This window comes from Zonotrichia leucophrys, chromosome 9, assembly GCF_028769735.1.
Source record: "Zonotrichia leucophrys gambelii isolate GWCS_2022_RI chromosome 9, RI_Zleu_2.0, whole genome shotgun sequence".
NCBI lineage: Eukaryota > Metazoa > Chordata > Aves > Passeriformes > Passerellidae > Zonotrichia > Zonotrichia leucophrys.
In genome coordinates, this window is record NC_088179.1 from 20,704,020 (window position 1) to 20,726,096 (window position 22,077).

The 22,077-nt window shown below is 40.0% G+C and overlaps 1 protein-coding gene across 1 annotated transcript in view; it reads right to left on the reverse strand.

Moving 5' to 3' along the window:
* Nucleotides 1-844: 844 nt before the first annotated feature.
* The window catches only part of FNDC3B (fibronectin type III domain containing 3B), a 184,409-nt gene continuing 163,176 nt past the window's right edge, over nt 845-22,077 (reverse strand). Inside the window, exons 24-26 of the mRNA XM_064721110.1 lie at nt 14,224-14,390; nt 11,317-11,444; nt 845-4,359 (exon numbers count right to left, since the gene is read on the reverse strand). Coding sequence (XP_064577180.1) covers nt 4,054-4,359; nt 11,317-11,444; nt 14,224-14,390 — 601 coding nt within the window. The 3' untranslated portion in view covers nt 845-4,053. The remainder of the gene's footprint in view (nt 4,360-11,316; nt 11,445-14,223; nt 14,391-22,077) is intronic.

Consider the following 22,077-nt stretch of genomic DNA (forward strand, 5'->3'; position numbering starts at 1 on the left):
GGTAAATTCAGTGCTACTTACCCAGCTCTGCACAGCCTGGGTGTGGGAAAGGCACCCAGCACCTCTGCAAACACCTGTGGGTGATAACAGCACAAGGTAACATCCAGAACTCCAACAGCAAATGTTTAAATCCTGCTTCTCTCCCATGGGCTCCCACTGCCCTCCAGCATCTCTGCAGACACCCCTGGCAATCAACCAGGGAGCGCTGGAAATAAAAGATCTCCTCAGATGTCAAAGTGCTGATTACTATTTTATAGACATATTTAAAAGATTTTGTTAAAGAGATTGTCTTGGCAAGCACTGCTTCAATAAAAAAGCTGAGCAATCAAGTGAAGAAAGTATTCCCCTAGGAAAAACCCACTCTTGTTGTAAACTGCAGTAATTAAAAAAGCAAACAAATCAATTGTATTTATGCAGTGACTTGAAAGAAAAAAAACATTAACAAATTAACATTAATGTGTTTGACAAGAAACATGTATACATACTAGATTATTTCATCGTGATGAGGAATTGAATTCATTGCATGTAATTAGTAAGTTAAAAGTTCTAGTATTTCAAGAGTTTAATTACTAAGAGAGAACAAACTTAGATATGTTTCTATAAATATAAATCCTTAGTTTTTAATGCAAGCTATTTAAAAGAAGTCATTAGAACATCTGACTTTCAGATTATAAACTTACTCTTCAAAAACCACAAAAATCACTCCAGTTACAGAGCAGAAACATGCTGAGGTAAATTCAGGGCTCCCACCCTTGCTCCAGGAAGCACAACAGCACTGACCTGCCAGAAGGGGCCACGTCGACCCAAAGGGCTGTGTTCAATTAAAATAAACAATTAAAACAGAAAGAATTAAAACATTTATTGGGCATAAATATATTACATATACACTACAGATACAGTTAAGTCTTACATACATAGTGTAGTATTTGCAAAATCTATACATTAAAATTGATATGGCAGTTTTAATATAATGCATATGAAATAGTCTAAAATTTACAATACAAGAAAAACTTCTGATTATTTTTCTTTTTAAAGTTGAAAAGCTTGGAATGTATGTTCCCATAGTGAGGTAAAAACATTTTATTTTTCTTTTTCAATTTAAAGAACTGTGCAAGGATAAGGTTCATACACATTCAATTAGGGCACTTCTCAATCGTGACACTGAATACTGAGCTACTGGAGCCAACAAACAGGATTAGAAAACACTTCAAGTTCATAAAGAAAAAGGCAGAACAATATAAAAACATCTCTCTTCTTCCTTAAGGGTATTAAATACTTAGTGTTCCATTCTACCTTTGTTGTTGGTGGTGATTTCTGTGAGAGCAGAGCGCCCTGGGGCTGGATCCAGCCCCTGCCACTGCTGCACCAGGGGCATGAGGGGGTTTGGGAAGGGCCAAGGCAGCAGCAGCAGTGCTGGGTCAGGGACAACATCCCTCAGAACAGGAGGGTGTGACACCAGTGACCTTTGTCACTGACACACGGGTGACATCAGATCACTAAGGCAGGAGATAGAGGCTGAAAATGCCAAATTCACCGGGCCTGCCCCAGCTGCTCCAGCAGCATCTCCCAAAAGCTCAGGCTTGGACTGGCTTGGTGAGGTCACAGGGGACCCAACAGATCAGCAGTGACAGAGATGCTCTGAGTGTGACTGACTGCTCTCCCCTCCGCTCTGCTCACTGCTTCTAGTAGCACTCGTATTTCAAACTTTCAGAATGGCTAATCTAGAGCACATTGGGGTTTTGTTCCTTTTCTTTATTAAAGCAGTTTTTGTCTTTTTCTTAAAAAAAAGGTGTCAAGCTCGGATTTCATAGCAGCACTGCTCAAACAATATACCAAAAATAAAAAAAGGCAATCTATTCAAATTTCTGGGTTTTTCCAAACTAGCGGTCTTTTCATCTTTTTAAAAAATACACTCTTCTCCCCTCCAATGAAAACAGCTGTATACTTTTTGCTCACAAAATACAGATGCAAGATCACAGAGTTTCATATCACAAATAAATTTAAATAAGATGTAAATAAATTTGACAAGCCATGACTTTGGCAAAAAACAAAAAAATATATATATTTAGCTCAATGCCATTAGTTTGCAAGGCTAAATCAAACTAATTATAGTCAATAACAAAATACAGAACATTTCTAATATTTGCTACATCTAGAGAGGCACACAGAATAATTCATTGATCTTAGCACTTTCTTTCCAGAGATGATTTTGTTTTTGGATACATGTAAACGTTTGAATCACTGATAATGGGGTTTTTTTGGCATTTAATGTACTAGATGCTCCCATCTTCAAAAACACAAGAAAATGCAAGAAGATTAATAATACTAGGAATGCTGCCAGGTAAAAAGTTGACCTAAAGTACAACAGTATAAAACAGACAAAATGTAACATGCTATGGGGAGGGTGGAGAGGGGGATTAGATTAGTACATAAGTACACTTTTTATTTTTTATTTTTTTACAATAAATAAAAAGATTGCACTGTAATTGGTATTTAAAGTACTGTATGCAGTATATAGTATAAATAAACCTAAAAACAAAAATAATGTTGTTTTTTTCCCCATTACTTTGGTTAAGGGAATATTATGCTAGTACAGGACACTGAATCTTAGACGATGGAGACAGAGCACAAAAAAAGATAGGACAAAAGCAAAATCAAGTAGCAAAAATATACAAAAACAAGAGGCAGGGAAATACACTGTGTCTGTTGCACCCTTTTGGAATCTATTTGCACCTCCAGCTCATTTATGTCCCTGAGGTACTTGCACAATGTTGTCTTAATATAAATAACCCCATGACTCAAGAGTTAAAAAATCTAGTGTCTCGATGGATTAAAATGTGTCTGGGAAGGGGCAGGCAGGAGGGGGACACTGCCACCAGAGCAGGGACCATTCCTCTGCAGGACTCTCATCTCACTTTTGCCAGGTACCAAGTTATTTCAATCAGCCCCGTGGTAAGAACAGCATAGACACCCTTCTAAGGCATTTAAAACAAACAGATGTGATTTCTGATACCTCCAAAAAGTTCCATAAAATACACACCCCTCCAAAAAATAACAATAATATTAATAATAAAAAAAAAGATCAACTGACAGTAAAGTTTGCTTCCGTTGAGTGTAAATCTCACCTAATTCAGTAGAGGCAGTAAGCTGTCACCAGCTTGAATCATATAAATCAGGCTGAACGTAATAGAATAATATCTAGTATTAGATTAGGAATAGTTATATACAGTGACAAACAGACAAGTTAAAGCAGCTTTTAAATAGCTGAACATGGGAATAACTAACTATTGCACAATGCCCTCTTACTTAAAATTACTGCTAGGAATCAAAATGGTAAAAAAAGATCTATAATGCTTCATAATTTATACGTAGTTTGGTTATTTGATTTCTTATACAGGCAGTTTATAGTGTTTGTAACTGTAAAAAAACCAGGCAACTAAAAACCTTTTTCAACTGCAGGATGTTGTTCCAATTTAAATGCACTAAACAGCTAAAATAAAAACTTAGGTTTTACCTTGAAAAACTGGGGCAAATGTAGTGAATAATTTGTAGGCAACATTGCTAATACTGTTCAAGGAAAAACTGGTACTTGACTAACACTGTATTCTAGTCTTACCACTACACATACTTGTGACTAAAGTTTAGAAGGAAAAAGAAGAGACAAAAAAAGTGACTCTATTAAAATTTCCTAAATAGTAAGATAAAATAAGAGACTGCACGAACTTCAGTGAAAAAAGCCAAACCAACGTCAAAAAGGCAAATTGTTGACAATTTTGAAATCGCGAAGGAAAAACAAAAAGAAATCTTGCTTTTGGTATCTGGTTTGCTTGTTTCTCCAGTTTGACCACTTCCTAGTTCTGAATTTCAAAAAGGTGCATCAAAACACTGATTTATCTTTAACTGTATAAAACAAGAGCGGTATATAAAACGCATGGTAGAATGAAGGATTTCAAAACAAAAAAAAGGGAAAAAAAGGAGGAATATCTGAATAAATGTGTGGATTATAATGCGTAGCATTAGTTAAATCTGTACTTTAAACTCCGGTTGGATTGCCTACTTCATAAAGAAGTACTGTAATATACAGGCGAAGATGATGGAGAGGCTGGCGAAGCCGAGCACGATGAGGGCGGCGAACTGCTCGTCCGTGGGCACGGCGGCCTTGGCCTTGGCCTCAGCGCCCGGCCCGCCCGGCACCTCCAGGGCCCCGCGCTGCAGCGCGAACGCCGCCGACGGGCTGAAGGGGCCGCTCAGCTCCTGCCATGGCTCCAGGCAGCGGCGGCAGGCGCACACACGGAAACGATAGTCTGTGTTCACCTGAAGGCCTGAGATGTGGAATGTGGTTTCTTCTCCCTTGTACACCTTGAAAACAAAGCAGGCAGCATGGTCAGACACAACCCCGGCCCACAGCAAACAGCGCGGCAACGCGAGGGCGCGTGAGGAGCTCGCCGTGAAGGCCTCAGTGTGAGGCCTCAGTACGAGGCCTTACGATTTCAGCTTTTACGTTTTTCAGATGCTGTCCTAGTGAATGTTCTAGTGTACTAGTGAATCCTGCATTAGTGAATAACTCTGAACTCCATATAGAGTGTTAGTAAGGCCTCTCCACAGTTTGGGCAAACAAAACAATCCTTCCAGGCCTGAGAACCAAGGTTGTCACTGCAGCCTCAGGCCCCGAAAAACGAATATATAATATAAACAAACATAACATAAACACAATATAAACTAATATAATATAAACTAATATAATATAAACTACTATAGATAATATAATAATAAAATATAAATTTAATAATATTTAAAAACCCAAATATATAAAATTTATATAATATAAACCAATATAAACTAATATAATATTAATATAATAGCATATCAATATAATAGCATATCAATACAATAAATATGATATATGACATGATATTATATTATTATATAATAACAATAAAATATAAATATAATAATATAAATAAGCCCCCCAAATGTATATAATATAATATAAACAAAAATGAATTTTGGGGGAGTAAACTGAGGGAATGTGACTCCATTACCTGAAGGTGTAATTGGACAATTAGCCTCTGATATGCAAATAGCCCAAGCTTAGATCTGTATGAGAAACTCATGACCATTGTCCATCTTGGGTGTAGCCTCCATGGGGCTTTTGCACTGCCCAAGGTGTATCTGCTGAAGGCTTTTAATAAATACCGATTTCATTCTCTAAAATTCTGTCCAGCCTCTGTTCTAGGTAGCCTTTCCAGGCATCAAATCTCTAAGGAATCACTTCTCAAAGGAAGGAACTCGCTGGGTCAACACAGACTTCAGAAAAACAGAGGCAGGTGGAGGACTTCTCAACAAGTCTCAACACAGGACAGACAACAAACACATCACTCAGCAGCAATGATAGCACACACTCATCTTCTGTGGGTGTGATAAAAGCTACAAACGTACTTCTGCACTCTGAAAGTGTGACTGGATGCCTAAAACATGTCTGGGACATAATCACCCTGTCTGGCCCCAAAAGGAAGAAAACCTGCAAACGAGGTTATTGGAAGTCATTCAATGTGTAGTTGTAAAATTGCTTACAAATGTAATTTTTATGTATTTTCCCCTCACATTTCTCTCAAGAAACAGCAGTCTTACCAGAAATTGCACTTTCAGGACTGTGGAAATAATAAAATATTATTAAGGTGTGAAAAATTTATTTTGATTGCATTCTATTTGGTTGTTTACTAATCCAAACCCATCACCTATTTATGTTAATCAAATGTAGATACCACATGACTCAGAGCACAAGTCACAGTATCAGAAAGGAGAGAAAAAACTGAGTATCTGAGACAATTTTGTGACTTGAATGGAAAAAAACCCACTGGAAATATTCACAAACTCTGAAAACAAATAATTTATATAATGGAGGGCTGTTGAGACTGGTATTTTATGAAATGAAAGAAGTGTCTCAGAGTGCCTGTGTCTGCTGGGAAAACATCCTGAACTTCAGATACTTCTTCCTCTGCTCATTTAGCATTTCCCTTCTCTTGGCTGTGGGAACAGAAGGCTGAGAGCATCTCTGCTCTCCCAGAGGCAAGAACTCATCTTAGACAAGGGGAGCAAGTGGGAAACTAGTCCCAAGCCCTTAGAGGATTTCCTGTGTTTTACTCTGGAGTTAGAAATAAGGAGGAAAGAGAAGAAAGCACTCTTTAGTGCTCAGCCAAAGACCACTTAAAAGAGCTCCCAAGCTTCCCAGCTTTCCTGCCCTGCTGGCCCCTGAGACTCATCCCTTGGTTAAACAGTCAGTTGCTGATTTTTTTGAGGCCTGTGACAAAAAGATTAAGGTGCTTCTTTCATTTATCTTCTTTTCAGCTTTCACAGCTTTTCCAAATTCAGTTTGAATGATGGCAAGTCTGGGTTTCCAGACTAAGTCCTCTAACTGGCTCATGGTTTTTGGACCTGAGGCACAGATCAAGAAACAACATTTAAATAAACGTTGCCTTGCTCAAGTATTGCTCAGCATTTGCAGGAAGTTCCCTCCAGGTCAAGTGACAGCACTACAACAAATTCATCCCACAAACCCCTGTGACTGGCCACAACAGCCATGCATAGCTGCCCTTCCTCTTGTCTTTGTTTGTCTTCCCAATGCCAATGAGGAGTGAATCACTGGGTTACAGTAATTGCAGGGAAAACAAAACTGAAAGTGCTGCAGCAAACCACAGAAGTGATGTGAGGGTTGAAACATCTGTTTGCAAAGCAGTCCCCATCCCAAGAACACCTCTGCCACCCTGCTCTCCGATGGCAATTCCATTTCTAATACCCACCTGGTGTGGGCAAATCTGGTATCCCACAAGACTGTCAGGATTCTTCCACCTAGCTCCCATTTCTTTAGATTCTGAGTCAGGGCAACTCCAAGCTCTCACAAAATAACTGTCAGCAAGATTTGCTTTCTGGTGCTGCTGTAATTAATAATTTCATTTCAAAACATATAGCCAGAAAAGCTCTACCTGCCCTTGCCACAAACAAACCTTTGCAATCAATATGACCACTTCTGAACCAAAATAAAAAATCCAAATAATGACATTTAATTAAAAAAATTACAATCTAAACTTCATAAATTAAAATTAAGAGATACTAGCAATTCCATATATATACAACTGAAAAAAATCCTTTCCAGTTAGAAAATCCCTGAGTTTTTTACTTATTTTGCTCTGTCAGGGTGGTGAATACCAGTGTAACTGGAGGCCAGGCTTGGCTAAATCAAAGACCTCTATCTTCATTACAGTCTAACAAGTACAGATGGCCAAGTTCACTCAAGCCAGCTATTCAACAGCACTCCTCAGAAAAAGTCAGACAGCCAAGTGAGAGAAGAGTGTTATCTGTAAGGGAAGTTTGAAAAATTGTTGAAAGTAGATAGAGTACATTCATTAATATTCACCAATGATAAAGACAAAACATTTCCTGCAGTAGCACTAAGATGGTTATGAAAATTGTCCTGCTTTCAGTGGTCTGGTATTTACCTGAGTGGACCTACCTATCAGTAACAGGTAAACAATTGTTAAATTGTCACCCACTCCTGAGAGCAGCCTCTGTACCCTCTGCAGCAGCACCTCAGAGCTGTGGCAGGATACCCCCAGCACAAACACATTTGGTTGTGAACACTGCTATATGTGAGTGGATCTCACATACACAACAAAAAAAACCCCTTGACAACTATGAATAAAGTCTTTAAATCTGCCAAACAAATGTGAAATCAAATATAACTCTATGAAGCAGCAATATTATTTTATATGTAGCACATTATGCTTTGGTGGCCAACAAGCCAAAGTGAAGTGCCCATCCAATTTATCACTTTCAGTTCCTAGAAACAGCTTTTTGGTTTGGACACTTCAGAATACAATAAAAATGTGATGAGCTTTTTGCCTGGCTCTCTCAATGGAAATATCATCACAAGTAATAAACTGCTGCTGAAGACTCTTATGGTATTTGATCCTACTGACAGAGCTAGAGAGACAGAGAATTCCTGCAGGCAAGGATTTCTCAATTTCACTGATCTCATTAAATAATTCCAACCCTATCCCCCTCCTTTCCAAACAATAACAATGATAGACATAATTGCCCTATAAGAAACACACTGGAAAGTGCAAGGTAACCTCACCTGGCTGCTGCACCCTGATGCAATGGCCAATGTCTTTAACAGTTAATAAAAGCCTATTTTGTATACTGATAAAAGACAGAATCAGAGAATGGTTTGGGTTATAAAGCTAAATGCCAACAGGTCCTGTGTAATTCTCATATTTTGACACACAACCAGCACAAGTGCCTTTGACTTATTGGAAATAGAGAAGGAAACCAAATCTTTGGCTGACTAAGCTTTACAGAAATTATCAGTTCACTTAAGTGTTTCAGAATGTCTCTGTGTTTGTCTACACAATCTAATAAAAATAAAAAACCAATAATTAAAGTGAGAGGTTGGTGAGGCCCCAGGCACCCACCTCTCAGTGCAGACCTGAGAACTGCTAGGGGATTTTCACACACCCAGTGTATCAAACCAACACTGTTCCTTCTTTTGGAAAGCATTTGGAGACAGTTTTTTTTCTCAGAAGAGATGTGGCAGAAGCTGATGAAACACTGCTGCCTGCAAATTCTTGGAAATTTCAAAGGTAGAACATTTTGCTTCAGCAGCAAACAATTTAAGAATAAAGAAGCTTTAAAAAGTTCAGTTCTCACTTCCCATTGTCAACTCTTAAGAGTATTTGGTTCCTGGGTGATTCCATCCCAGAGCTGCTCAACTGGGAAACCAAACCTTAGGCTGCTGGGCATTCCAGCTGTTATGCCAAACTGCAGCTCCTGCTCCAGCCCACTCCCCTAAATCCACATTAAAACTGTGCAAACACAGAGACAATTTAATACACTTTGGAGATAAATTCTGGCGGAGTGAGCTGTGCTGGATAGAAGTGCAAGAAATAGAAAAACAAATCCAGGCCACTGATTCCTGGAATCTCCTGTGGCCTACATCCTGATTCATAAACAAGGAAGATTTGATTTCCTAAAGAGACCTGTCCCATGGCATTGCTTTTTAAAAATTATCTGCATAGACAAAGCACACAAATATACAAAAAGGAACACACTGTGTGAGAAACAAGGAAAGGAGTAGTTAGAATTTTTTAAAATACACTCTCCAGGGAGCTAAAATGTTATATGTTTAGCTCCAGCAAATCCAGTTCTTCAGGCAATTCTCAGCAGAGAAATATTTACAAAATATTCTCCCAGAGGAGGGCAGGGATGGCTATACTCCCAGTCTGGAAAAAGGAGGTTTTGAGTACTTTCATATCACCTCTGCTAGATCAAATAGTGGAAAACCAGTAGCTTTTAGGCTGTGGAGAGCTGCAAACACTGGGGTGCAGGGCAGGGAGACAGCTCAGGTGTGACAGTGTAGAGAGAAAGGACAGATTTACCCAAAAGCATATCAGTGGCTGATGCTGCATTCCATGAATGCCTGAAAATCTAGAGTGTATTTCATTGGTGCCACCCTTCAAAACAATCTGCAAAATGTTTCTAGTATAATATACTCCTTTAGATACATATGCAAAATATATTTGTCACTTGCAGGGGACAAAATATATTTAAAAATAAATTTAGGACTTGCACTTCAAAGGTAATAACATATCACTAACATTAATGAACATATTGGTGCCAGTACTTTGCAGTTAAATAATAACTGTAATGAAGGTGATCACAGGCACGTCAAAGCAGAGGTGAAATGTATTAGCCAGAAAGTCACTGAAAGGTGTTTCTGTATTTTATCTTCTGTGCACGTTACAGGAGCTCAGAGCTGGCAGCCACTGCAGCTCACGACACCCAGTGCTGAGACACCACCCACAGTCCTGATGGAGGAAAAACACCTCGATGGGCAAAGGTGAAACAGTGAAGTCTCCCTCTGTCCCTTGGCTGGTTATCAGCCAAAACGTCCCAGTGTCACCTGGAGCATCCCAGCCAGGAACCTCCTCCAGGGAGTTACTGCTGACAACTCACACAAAAACCCCTCCTCAGGCTGTGCCTCATGAAAAATGAAGACCTTCAACATAAGAAGACTCTGAAAGTATTCTTTATTTCCCTCACTGCTGTTTTTTTCACAGCACAAGCTCTGGACTGTGCAGATGAAGCCATCACTTATGTGCCAGGAACATGAAGCTGTGCCCAGCTCTCCCCAAGAACTCCAGAGCATTTTAAACACTGGGGATACATTCACTGAAGCTGCACCTGGAGGTGATACCAAAGCCTCTCTGTACATCAGGCAACAGCAAAATGGCACCACTTCTCCACTTGCCACTGACATTACGAGGCCAACATAGTGCACAGGGGTTTCATTGCCTACACCAGCACCAGAAATGTTTCCTGACAAAAACAATCATTAGTCTTCTCTTTACTGTCCCCATGAATTGTCCTGCATGCTTTGTGTTGTTTTTGATAATTCATTAGCTCACAGCAGCACCCAAGAACAGCCTGAAGAGGAACAAAGACACACTTGCAAAGAAAGCACTAACTTACATGTATTTTTAAGAGTTTAATTAGCACAGCAAAAGAGTCTAATTAGCATAGTATATCTCATTTCCCTAATTTGGATTTATTTGGAATCTGCATGACAACGAAAGGAAGCACAGGAAAAAGAGAGCACACAGATGAAGTGCACTGCAAATCACACAGCCAGAGGTGTGATAGATGAAATAAAAGATCTAACTGTGAATGAGCTGGTCTGTTTCAGGGGCTCTGGGGAAGTATCCACTTGTGATGTCTAATCCAGACAGACAAAGGAAAGAAGGATCAGCTGTACTTCACTGCCTTTATTTCCACAGTGACAGAAAGGACACACAGCAGTTACATGTGCAGCAAAACCTCAGAGGGGAATGAGACAGATGAACAAATCACTTAATGTGTACTTGACTGAAAACCTTGATGGACAGTCTTGGAACTGGCTTGGAAAGAGTCATCTTCTGACTTCATCTCATCTCCAGATAATGGTTAAGAGCAGCCAGCTCAGAAGCAAGCATGGGTGGACAGAATTGTAACTTTTTAAAGGTTAGGACAGTTAAAAATAGTGATTAACCACAGAAAGAACACAAATCACTCCAATAAAATAATGATGTTCTACATACTCCCTTAGGGGAGAAAACAGCCCATTACAGCTCTTAATTTTGACTCAGCCTTTACCAAAGTGCACCTGACACATCACCATAGGGTGTAATTCAATACACTACAAAGAAGTAGCACAGTGGATTTTCAAAACCATTTCCATTATGCCATCAATTTAACAATATTAAATCCAGACCATTTCCCTACCTGCTTGTATTCAGATTCTCTTCCAACCAGTACCTGCAGAACATAACCAACAGGATCTCCCTTCATGGGTGGGACCATTTCCCAGGTAACTTCACAGGAGTTTCCTCCCAGCTGTGTCACTCGAGGGGCTACAATAAAAGGAAATGTGTTAATGTTTAATGTAAAGCCTGCACCAAAATCTTATTTTATGAGCACTGTAATATATACCAGAACATTTCAAAAAGGCTAGAGCACCTCTTACCAGTCAGCTCCTTGAGCTGCTACAAAGGAGGAGTGGATTTAGAGAAAACTTTAAAAACTTAATTGCAGTGCTGTGCACTGATCTTTTCAAAGCAGAAGCCAATGCACCAACTACACAGGCATTCATAAAAGCAGCAATTCTGTGAAGTTCTGAGCAAACACCTGTGCCAGTGGAGATGCCTGTGCATCCCTCCCTTGCTACATGCCATTGAAAGAGAGAAATAATATCAAATATTTCATTCAGGAAAAACAGGAGAAGGAATGTAAGAAGAGAAGCTAAAGAATCTTCTGTATTAGAGATGAAGTCCAGCCTGGGAAGCAAAAGGACAGGCATAATTTTCAAGACTTGGACTTGAATATAAATCTGAGCCTGACATCCACTTGACCAGAGCTGCTATTTCTAGCCAGACTTAAGACTAGTGCTCTCACTAGAACTCCAGAGAAATTCAATTTGTCAGCTGTTCCAAGGCTGCTGTCCTTGGCAGAGGCTCTCTCAGCAGCTGAAAGCCAAGGGATGCTGTGCCTTGACCCAGGGCAAGCTCACAGCTCAGTCTAGCAGAGCACAGACAGGGGCAGCACATTTTTATGTACAACAAAGCATCTGCCACTGGGAGGCACGAAGGAAACTGCAACAGCATCCAGGGTTCACCAACCTCTTGATCAGGCAGAGCCAGCAAGCACAATGCCAAAAAAAAAAAAAAAGAATAAAACTGGGAGAAACAAGTGCTGAGTACTTGTATCAGGTGGTTAACATGTGCACGTGCAAGGACATGAGCTTGTTAAAGGCAATCCAGATCCCCAGCCCCACAAAAACAGACAACAGGAGGGTCTACCAAAGAAACAAATGCTGCTGCATACATTACACAAATTTTAGACTGATCTGTTACTTCCCAGGAGGAACACTTGAATCATGAAGGCCCAAATGTAATCAATATCCATTTACTTCTCTCTGCACATCTGCTAGTGTTGAGAGACTGATAATAAACGCCTTTATCTTAGCTGACAACAATCTCAATTATTTTTCCTTCTCCTTCCATCTCTCACTTCAATACATGAAGATTTTTGTCTGACACTTACAAAACACCGCCATTAACAACAAAGCTATTCTAGGGTTGGCATCACTAAGAGAGTAATTAGGAGACCTTATAGGAGAACACACACTTTCTTCTGCTAGATAAAAAGCCAAATTAAGTTTATCACATAAATTCCTTTGTATTTCTCTGAGCACAGAAGGGAATCAACACTGTCATGTGGCATGAGACCAGTCCTCCCCATGGCATCACCTCTCCTCAGCAGTGCTCACCAGCACAGCTTTGTCATGCCCTTTTCTCTGTCACAGCCAGTGCTCTGTCAGGTACCCGAGGTCCCAGCCCACACACGACCCTGGTATTTGCACCATTGATTCTCAGCTTGAAACTCAGCCCAGGGGATGAGTCACACGTAACAGGAACTCAACAGGCAGACTGGGAGTTCAAAACAAACACCTGAGTGAGGTGAACTGAATAAAATGGATTTATAGCCAACAAAACGCCAGTGTGACATCCTGGGTCATGCCACAGGAGCTCCCTTCCCTTGGCTGGGCAGCACATCTCACACCTGTGTGAGGGTGTGCATCGGGATAAATCACCCCTGGCTAAGCATCCTCACCCTCAAACACACAGGGGTTTTTTGCTGGAGAGTGTTTTCTGCCTGGGGGTGACTGACTTAGCAGGGAAAGGCACCCCCAGCAGTGTTCTCCCCTCTCCAAATATTTGCTTACAAAAGGTGTCAAAATCACCAAAGCTGGATTTTAAATACAGAGAACCAACAAAACCTCTCTGACAAACTGACAGTTGTCTTTTCTCTCAGAAAATCACAGGGCTTGACAGGGAAGCCTTCAGCACCCAGGAGAAAAGGTGCATTTGATTCCAATTCAGCTGATCTGACAACCCATAGAGCAAACCCACTGCCCTTGTAACAGGCCAAAGAAGGACTAATTAGGCCTAGAACAAAAGGCCCAATTACATTAAGTTTTATAATGAAACATCTTTCACTGTGGGCTTTACTTTTGCTCCTTCCCTCCTTCCTTCCTTCCTTCCTCCTCCTCCTCAGGAGCATAATTACTTAGGATAAAATTTACACACAGTAAAAGACATTTCATTATAAAACTTCATTTAATTAGGCCTTTAGTTCTCCTAGTGGAACACATGCTGAGTTCTAAGTCTAATTTTCTATATGTGAAATATCATGATTAATTTTATACATTAAAGGAAAAATAAACCCTGAAGGTCTACTGGATATCAAATACATAACAAAAAAAATTGAACTTTACTAAAGCTTAAGTTGGTGGGTACACACACACACTACAGCTGTGAGATCCCTTGTATAAATGCTGTGGTAATCCAGAGCAATCCCCTGGCAAACATTATTGATAGCAGCAGCATTTGAACAGTTTTTTATTACAAGAGTGACATAACCCTTATGTTGCTTGTGTGATTTTTTTGGGTGGTAATTTAGCTTCCCACTATTAAGTAACTTCACAACTCAAGAGAAACCTATAGTCAGCACAAAGTGGTTCCTCACAAGTGTTATTACATACTTATGGTAACTCTTACAACCTCCCCTCATACTTACCAATTACATAAATATTTACAAGCTACTTACACATTAAAAAACCATACTACATACCTTTGATTGCCGGTGGGAGTGACTTAGTTGTGCAGAAGGTACAGATTTCTGAGAAAGGTCCCTCCCCAGCATCATTGACTGCCTGTATTCTGAACGAGTAACAGGTGGATTCTGTCAGCCTCTGTATCTTGTACGTGTGACTTGGTCCTCTATAAATTGGGATAAACCTGAAACAATAAAAATGAGAGTATGTAGTTACACTGGAGTGGCACTGACATCTCTGGTTATTGCACTTACCAGATTGAAGTATACACTTTGTGAAAACTGGCACCACGTGCCCTGCAGGGCTGTTAAACACACATATAAAAATGTCCCATTAATTACACACTGATGATGATGAGGAGGTCAGGGAAAGCAGAAGTTCATTGTCCTTTTGAAACTACTACTACCTTGCAAAATGATTGCATGAATTATCAGGAAGAACGTCTGTCAGTGGGCTCCCTACCACCATGGAATCCAAATGGATTCAGCCTGTGTCCTGCTACAATACACCATGTGTGCTGCTGGTTTACATGCATGGTGAAAACACAATTAATATGCTGACTCTCTAATGGATTTTGCACAGTAAGACACAAAGGCCATGTCTTGCAGTCATCTGTGTCATCTTCCAAAACGTTTCCATTAACAAGACTAAACAAGAGCACACACAAACTTGTCCAACAATGTAATACTGAACAAAATCAATGTCATTTAAAGAAAAAGGTATACAGTTGCTAAAAAGAATCTGACTTGTATTTTCTATTGCTCTGCTCAGACAAATGCTTTTCACTAACAGTTTTATGCCAGCCAGCAATTTCTAGCTAAGCCCCTGACCCCCAGGAGCTGAGCACAGTGGGGATGAAAGCAAATAAAGAGGAAGCACCCAGACTGTGCATCCATCCATTCAGCCTCCACCAGGGAACATCCTGCATGAAATAGTCCTGGCCTTGGAGAACAGAAAATTTGCTGTGTAGGATCACATACCATTTTTTTATTATTTAGTACCCTAATTCAAGTATCTCAGCCATTTCAGAAGGTTTTAAATGACCAGGAAGCCAAGAGATATTTTCCTTTGACCTCCCTATCTAGATGCTAGCTTTATCCTTTGGCTTTGCATGAGATGCAGAGTACAACCAATTTGAGCATTTCAAAGAAACTGGGTCTGTCATTAGCTCCCAGGGACAGAAATCAATTTGTATTAAGTTATGATTGCAATCCACATAAGTACAAACAGAGATCAAGAACCAACTGTAATAAAAGGGAATATTCAGGTAGTTCAAATTGCTGGAAATGTACTCTGAGGATGTGACTTACTGAGTTTTAGTGAGAGCCACACCTTGATAGGAAACTAAAGATCTGTGCCCACACATAAAAATGTGAGGGGAGAATTTAGAGCCAATTTCCAAAGAATTGTTTTCCTAACCTCATGCTTACCCAGTTTAAGAACTCCCTGCTATCCCACATTTCTGAGGCTCATGTAAGCAGCCACAGCACTTTTCAAAAGACTGACACAAACCCGTGCTCATGGAATAATGTTTGAGATTCACTGGGTGATGAGCAATGAACACATACTCAGGACAGCATTAAGACTCAAGAGACAAGACACTCTGCCCCTGCATTTCTTGCAGCTCAATCAGGCAGCTGGCTCAAAAAGAGGTTTGGCTCTGACCCGGGTCCAAGGGGAACAGAGAACAAAAAAGATCCAATGCCTATTTTAGACTAATGATCTCTTTGCAATCATTTGTGGAGTCAGGTGAGCAAGAGAGGATAAATGTGTCTTCCCAGCTAACAGACAAGCACACCCTCACCCCAGCCTGGGCCTAGGTATATTTACACATTTACAGTCATTCATATGACCAATACCAATGACTCAAATGACATTTGCACCTTTTGGATATGACTAAGGTCACTAACACTCCCTAACACTGAGGAACTGATCTGGAAAAACAGTTGAGTTCCTTCTGTCATTTGGGAACTGGACTAATACTCCCAGTTCAGTTAATACCAGTACTCCCATCCAGTTCCCATCTCCACTCATTTCTAATTCTCTGTCTCTAAAAACATCTGCCAGGAAAGCAAGAACTATTACAGAGAAGTTTGAACCACAGGTCTGCAATGGAAGCACATTTAAAACTTCTGAGATTTCACCATCTCTGAAGAAAGAGGGCTTCCAATTTTCCAAGAAGAAACACTGATGGCTAAGCCAAATTCAGTTGCTGTTGGGCTTTACTGTGACACTAATGCTTTGTAATTGTGTTTGAAGATGCAGATCATAATTTAAGGCATATAATGAAGATGAAAGACTAACTTCAAAATGCTTGTGATTTTTTGATAAGGTAGTATTTTCTTCATGTGTAAAGTAGGCATTTCATAATCCTCCAGGATTATTTCTGTTATTTACAAAAATATTGTAGTTAATTGATGTAGGTGGCTATAGATATGGAACAGTCTTTTTTCACTCTCCTGGGCTTTCTTCTGGAGGACCACAACGAACTCAAGAGTTGAGTCCATCAGTGTAACTGCACATTGCTACTGTGAGGCAGCATGCATTAAAATTATCTTAACTAAGGTAACATCTTCATATGATTGCAATTTCATTTTTAAAATCTAAATCTACTTTAAAAAGCACATTTGAACATGAGTTCTATGTACCTCTGCCTTCTTGGCAAGCCTGTTATTGCTCATTGTGCTTCATCCAGGCATCATTCCATACATTGCCTGAAAAACAAGTCAGCTCTGAGCCTGTTTGCAAAGACTTAATCTCTTATGCACTGAAATGCTGACTTAATCTGTGCATGGAAACTTTCCCTGTGCTCTATCTCCCTCTCACCTTCTTCAAAACAAGACATTCTCAAATCTCAGTTGAATTCAAAAGACAACAGGCTACATACTCAACAGGCACCCTGCCTTTGAAAACATTCAGCCTCTCTGGTTACTGGCATTCTCGATACAGCTGAATTTTTTTTAAAGTTTACACATTCCACAATTAAACCTGATTTATTCTAATTTTCCAGGCTGTAGTGTTGCCTCTCTTCTCCACTAGATTAACAGTAGAGACAAAAAAGAAAGCAACTTTCTCCAGGGATGGGGGCAGTCCCTAGAGGTTACTTCTCCCTCATCTCACAGAGAGATCCCAATTCTCCCTTCCCAGACATTCTCACTTTATTATTCATTTACCTGCACACAGCAGTGGAGAGAGAACATCGTGTCCTACAGCAATTGTTAGGGAAACACCACTGCTGTTAGTTTTTCATCAACACCCTTTTATTCCCAGTGAAGATCTTCTTGGAAGTATTTTGCATCTCGCAGCTATTTTGTTTCCTCCACTTCAGTCACTTCCAGTCAAGCAGAAGAATATCAATGTACTTGCTCTACCTCTGCTCATTAATTCCCAGCACATTTTGAGCAGCGGGTTCCCTTTCAAACTCTTGGGTTTTGTTGATATTTTGGTAACCTGTTGGTTCTTGCAAGAATTTAATTTGCAAGAAATTCTACTGTACAGCACTAAGGAAGATGGCAATCTTGGGGGAAGGCACAAAGGCTGAGTGAGCCTTGAATGATTTTGTTATTGCCTCTCAAAGTATGTGGTCAGATGTCAGGATTTTGGCTGGAGAGAAATCATTAACACAGCAGCATTAACACACAGTCCAACCTGGTGACCTGAGGCTTCACACCAGCACACAAAGGCAACTGCCTAATTAGAAACTAAATGACAAGAATTTCACAACAGCTCCTTTAATATTATTAATGCTACATCACATTATCTACACATTTACTGCCCCCACTTACTTTCTGACTGTTCCTCTAATTTGGTTGCAGAACATAATCAGACACTCACTGATTTATGTGATTTTCTCTCTCCACCAGCAGCTCTCTGTACTGTGGCAACAAGGAAAGCAAAGCTTCAAACAAAAAAAACACCTAATTCAGAGATGCAGAAGTGAAGTCAACATATTTTTTTTTCATTTCTGCTGTATTTTAAAACATTCTGCTCAAAGGGAAAAGTTTCCCATCTGCAGCATCTCTCATGCCCACATCCATCACTGTTCCTACAACCAGTTCCAGGGTGACCCAACCTTTTCAGCTTTGGGGCACTTTCCCAAGCCATTCTTTGGGATCTCCTTTTGCAGGCAGGTGCTGAGGGAAAGTAAACATAAAACAAGAGCTCTCCAAAAGAGATTTGTGCTCCCACAGCCTCTCACAACTCTGTCTTCCAGTCCTAAAATGAGGTGTGGACCAAACAGGTGGGATGCACTGGCCCCTTCGACCTGAACATCTGTTTTCTGGAAGATTACTTTTGGGAAGTTTTATTTATAATACATATTATATATTTTAATTGTATTATAATGTATGCTCACTACTGATATGATTTTTGGTGTTTTCGATAATAATAGTAACAACAATAGTGACAGGGCCCAGTGAAGGAAATAGTTCCTTCCCTATACTTTGAAAAGCAAAACTAAGTGAAGAACAGATAAAGGCAGGAAGAGAAGTGATAACAGATGGGAAGAGTTTGGTTTTCTTCCCTGAGTTATCTACCACATCTGCAGGCTAGACAAAGGGTATTTGCTGCCAAAAATCGATTTTTAGCCTGTTTCTACTAGATTATCTTTCATCTACTGCTGAATTTGAGTTTGTAACCCATATTCACAACAGACAGTCACTTGTCAGACATGTGGAATTATTGAGAGTTGAAGTATTTCAGCCTACAGGAGCTCCTCCACAACAAGAAAAATTGATTTTTTTTGCAAGAAGCATCTGGGCACATTCAACAGGAATGGAAGACAGAGCTGCCAAGTGCCTGACTGAAGATTGCTGTGTGCAGCCACATCTGGGGGGCAAGGAACAGGCAGGGAGGGCAATACTGAGCACAGCTCAAATGGGAATGAACAACACTTGAATGGAAGATGTGGGAGAAATCAGGAAGAGCACCCAATGGCCTCTTGAAATTACACAGTCAGGAAGAACTGATGAGGCAGCTCCATCATCTTGTCAATAACCAACAATAATAAATAAGAGTGAACTTAAAACTAAAAGAGAACAGAGTTCAGAGCAGCAAACCAATATTCTTACAGCCCTGCACGTGTTTATCTTCCCTCTGCAGCATCAGAGCCCCTTTCCCAGAGTTTTAACAGAGTTTATGGGCCCTGAAATGATGCTCACTGAGCACATGGGGTCCAGGCTGCTGCTGTGACTGCCCCAGGAACCTGGGCAGAGCTGGCCAAGCTCAGCCTCTGCTTCACCAACATCAGCAAAGCAAAGCTGGAACCTCAAAATGTGCCCTTGGAAAACTGGCCAGTATGATCCTGCTGCCACTAAACTGATCCTCCACTGCACTTTAGAGATTAAATATGAGAGTCATTACTCCAATCAAGGTGTTGTTTTTCTTATAAGGTTGTTACAGATGTGCAGAAAATGGTTTTTATTACAGTGGCAATCTTGGGTCTAGATGCTGCTCTTATTTATGATTTGCTGTCTGGAATATTCAGTTACCCATCAAGTCTGAAGTACCTGCAGATGTGCACAGATCAAAATGAAGGAGAAAATTTTATTTCTTACCAAAGCAGGGATTTTTTCAATATACTTATGGAGTACCATCTTATTCTGTGTCTTGCCAGCTTCCTCACAGCTGAAGCACCTCATCTCACACATTTAACATGATTTTTTGAGGCTTCACTTTGTTCCAAATAATGACACACATACATTTAACTCACACCTATTACAAATGTTGGTTTAGTCCTGCTTCCAGGAAGAAAGATGAAATGCATTAACAAGTTAACTCTCTCACACTTGGGAACAGTTCTCCCTCTTCTTTTTAATTTGCAAAGCCACAGATATCTGATCACAATGCTGCTAATATAAATATCACTATTTTTAATAGCAATACTCACCTACAAAAAATGCAGCAATATGAACACAGGCTAGCTTGAAAACTTTCCTGAACATTAACTTTCTATCTAGCCAGGCCAGCAGTAGAAACTGTAGCATGCCATCTGTCTTGGTGCTCATGCCTAATTTCCTTTTATCACTGTTTTACCCAATATGAAAATGATTTTTTTCCTGCAGGTTTTTGCAAGGATACGTTAACTTATCTGATTTTGCATTTTAATAGAATTTCACAAGCCAGTAGGACTGATACATAGCAGTAATTGCTGTTAAAATGGGTGTAAATTGTCTTGATCAAATCAGGAGTGTAAACAATTTTTTAATTAGACTGCTTGAAACTTGCAGTAACCAGGGGATGATTATGCAAAAGTCATCAGGCAAGGGCAGCACATTCAGCAACTCATCCCTCTGTGTTTCTATTCTGCCTTCAAGTTACAGCAGAGCAAACACCCAGGCTGAGGCTCATATATTCAACAACTCCCTGCTCCCACCAACTGAAGGCAACTGAAGTGTGGGACAATTGTAAATGATCTTTACATTATGGTTGTAAAGAATATGTTGAGGATGTTTCTTAGTCAGTCTTACCAATGGCCCTCCCTAAAAATGTAATTACATGTGTTTATATTGATTGTGATTCTCTACACACACAAAAATTACACAATTTACCTCAGCTGAAACGTACAGTCATCTAAAATGAACACAAGCAACTGATAAATGACCCACTCCTAATTTACTTGTTAATTCTGCCTTTCAGACAGGATATTGTGAGCATTTTAAGACACTAAGAGGTGCAATTAGTTGTGGGAACAACTAAAGATTAATTACAGTACAGTAGGAAGAAAATAAAAAACATTAATTAAGTTCACTTGTTCCACAGAGGAAAAAATCCATAGTATTCTGGAAAGTAGTGCAATTTGATTAACATAAATTTCTTGACATTACCACAATTAGAAAATGAAGTCACAACTGCTAGTTTATTTAAAACAGAAAGGAATTTCATAGTCCTCCTTACATAAAGGTCACTTACTCTCAACTAACGTTTCTATGTACTGAGCTTTCCAGAAACAGATTTTTCTTCATTTCCACTCAGTGCTACCCATAATTGAAAGGACAAGTGATGCTAATTTCATCTTCCTAAATGTCACACCCCGAAGAGCTAATGGGAGCTAACGCAGGTACATCTCTGATGTGCACACCTCTTCAAGCCCTTACACTAATCAGTGCCACAAGATTTCCAAGTATTTTGCTTCACAGGTCCTGCAATCAATGAAACATTTGGTCTCCAACAACTGGCCTGTTACACCTCATTACAGAAAGGAAAAGTTGAAAACACTCCTTAATGACCAGGACACACTGGAGAGCACTGGCTGTCATTACATAAAGCCAGAGCTGAGTCTTTACCAAAAGGCCATTAAAGCTATTGGGTCAGGATGGGACTTGATTTTTCTTTTTCTTAAAAGAACTCGCTCATCTTTATATTTCTGCTTGTGAAAATACTTCAACAGCATTTTAAAGGTAACTTCCATTTTAAACCAAAGAAGGGACAATCATAGTACTGAACCGAGGGATTTCAATATAAAGCTGTTATCAGTAATTTCAGGTGTCTGAGGAAATACAGTAACAATGTTCTCTGAAAGACCAGGGGCATGACAGAGGTCACTTCTCAGTTATCCATGTTTTAAACCACAGCCTCTTTCCCTGAATCAAGTACTATCTCTTCTTCCAACAGAGGGGACACCATGGCACCTTCCTACAACTCTGTCAAACCATAAAATACTCCAAAACATCATTCCAGATCATTTATTCTGTGTCATTTTTTCACCAGAGACTGGCTTCCTAGAGGGCTGGTCAGTCCCAGGCCTGTCAGTGATTCAGAGGCATTTGGACAATGCCCTTTAACTTGGCCAGCACTGAACTGGCCAAGCACTCACACTGCATGACTGCAGGTCCCTTCCAGCTAAAATATCCCATTTAATTGCTCCCTCACAT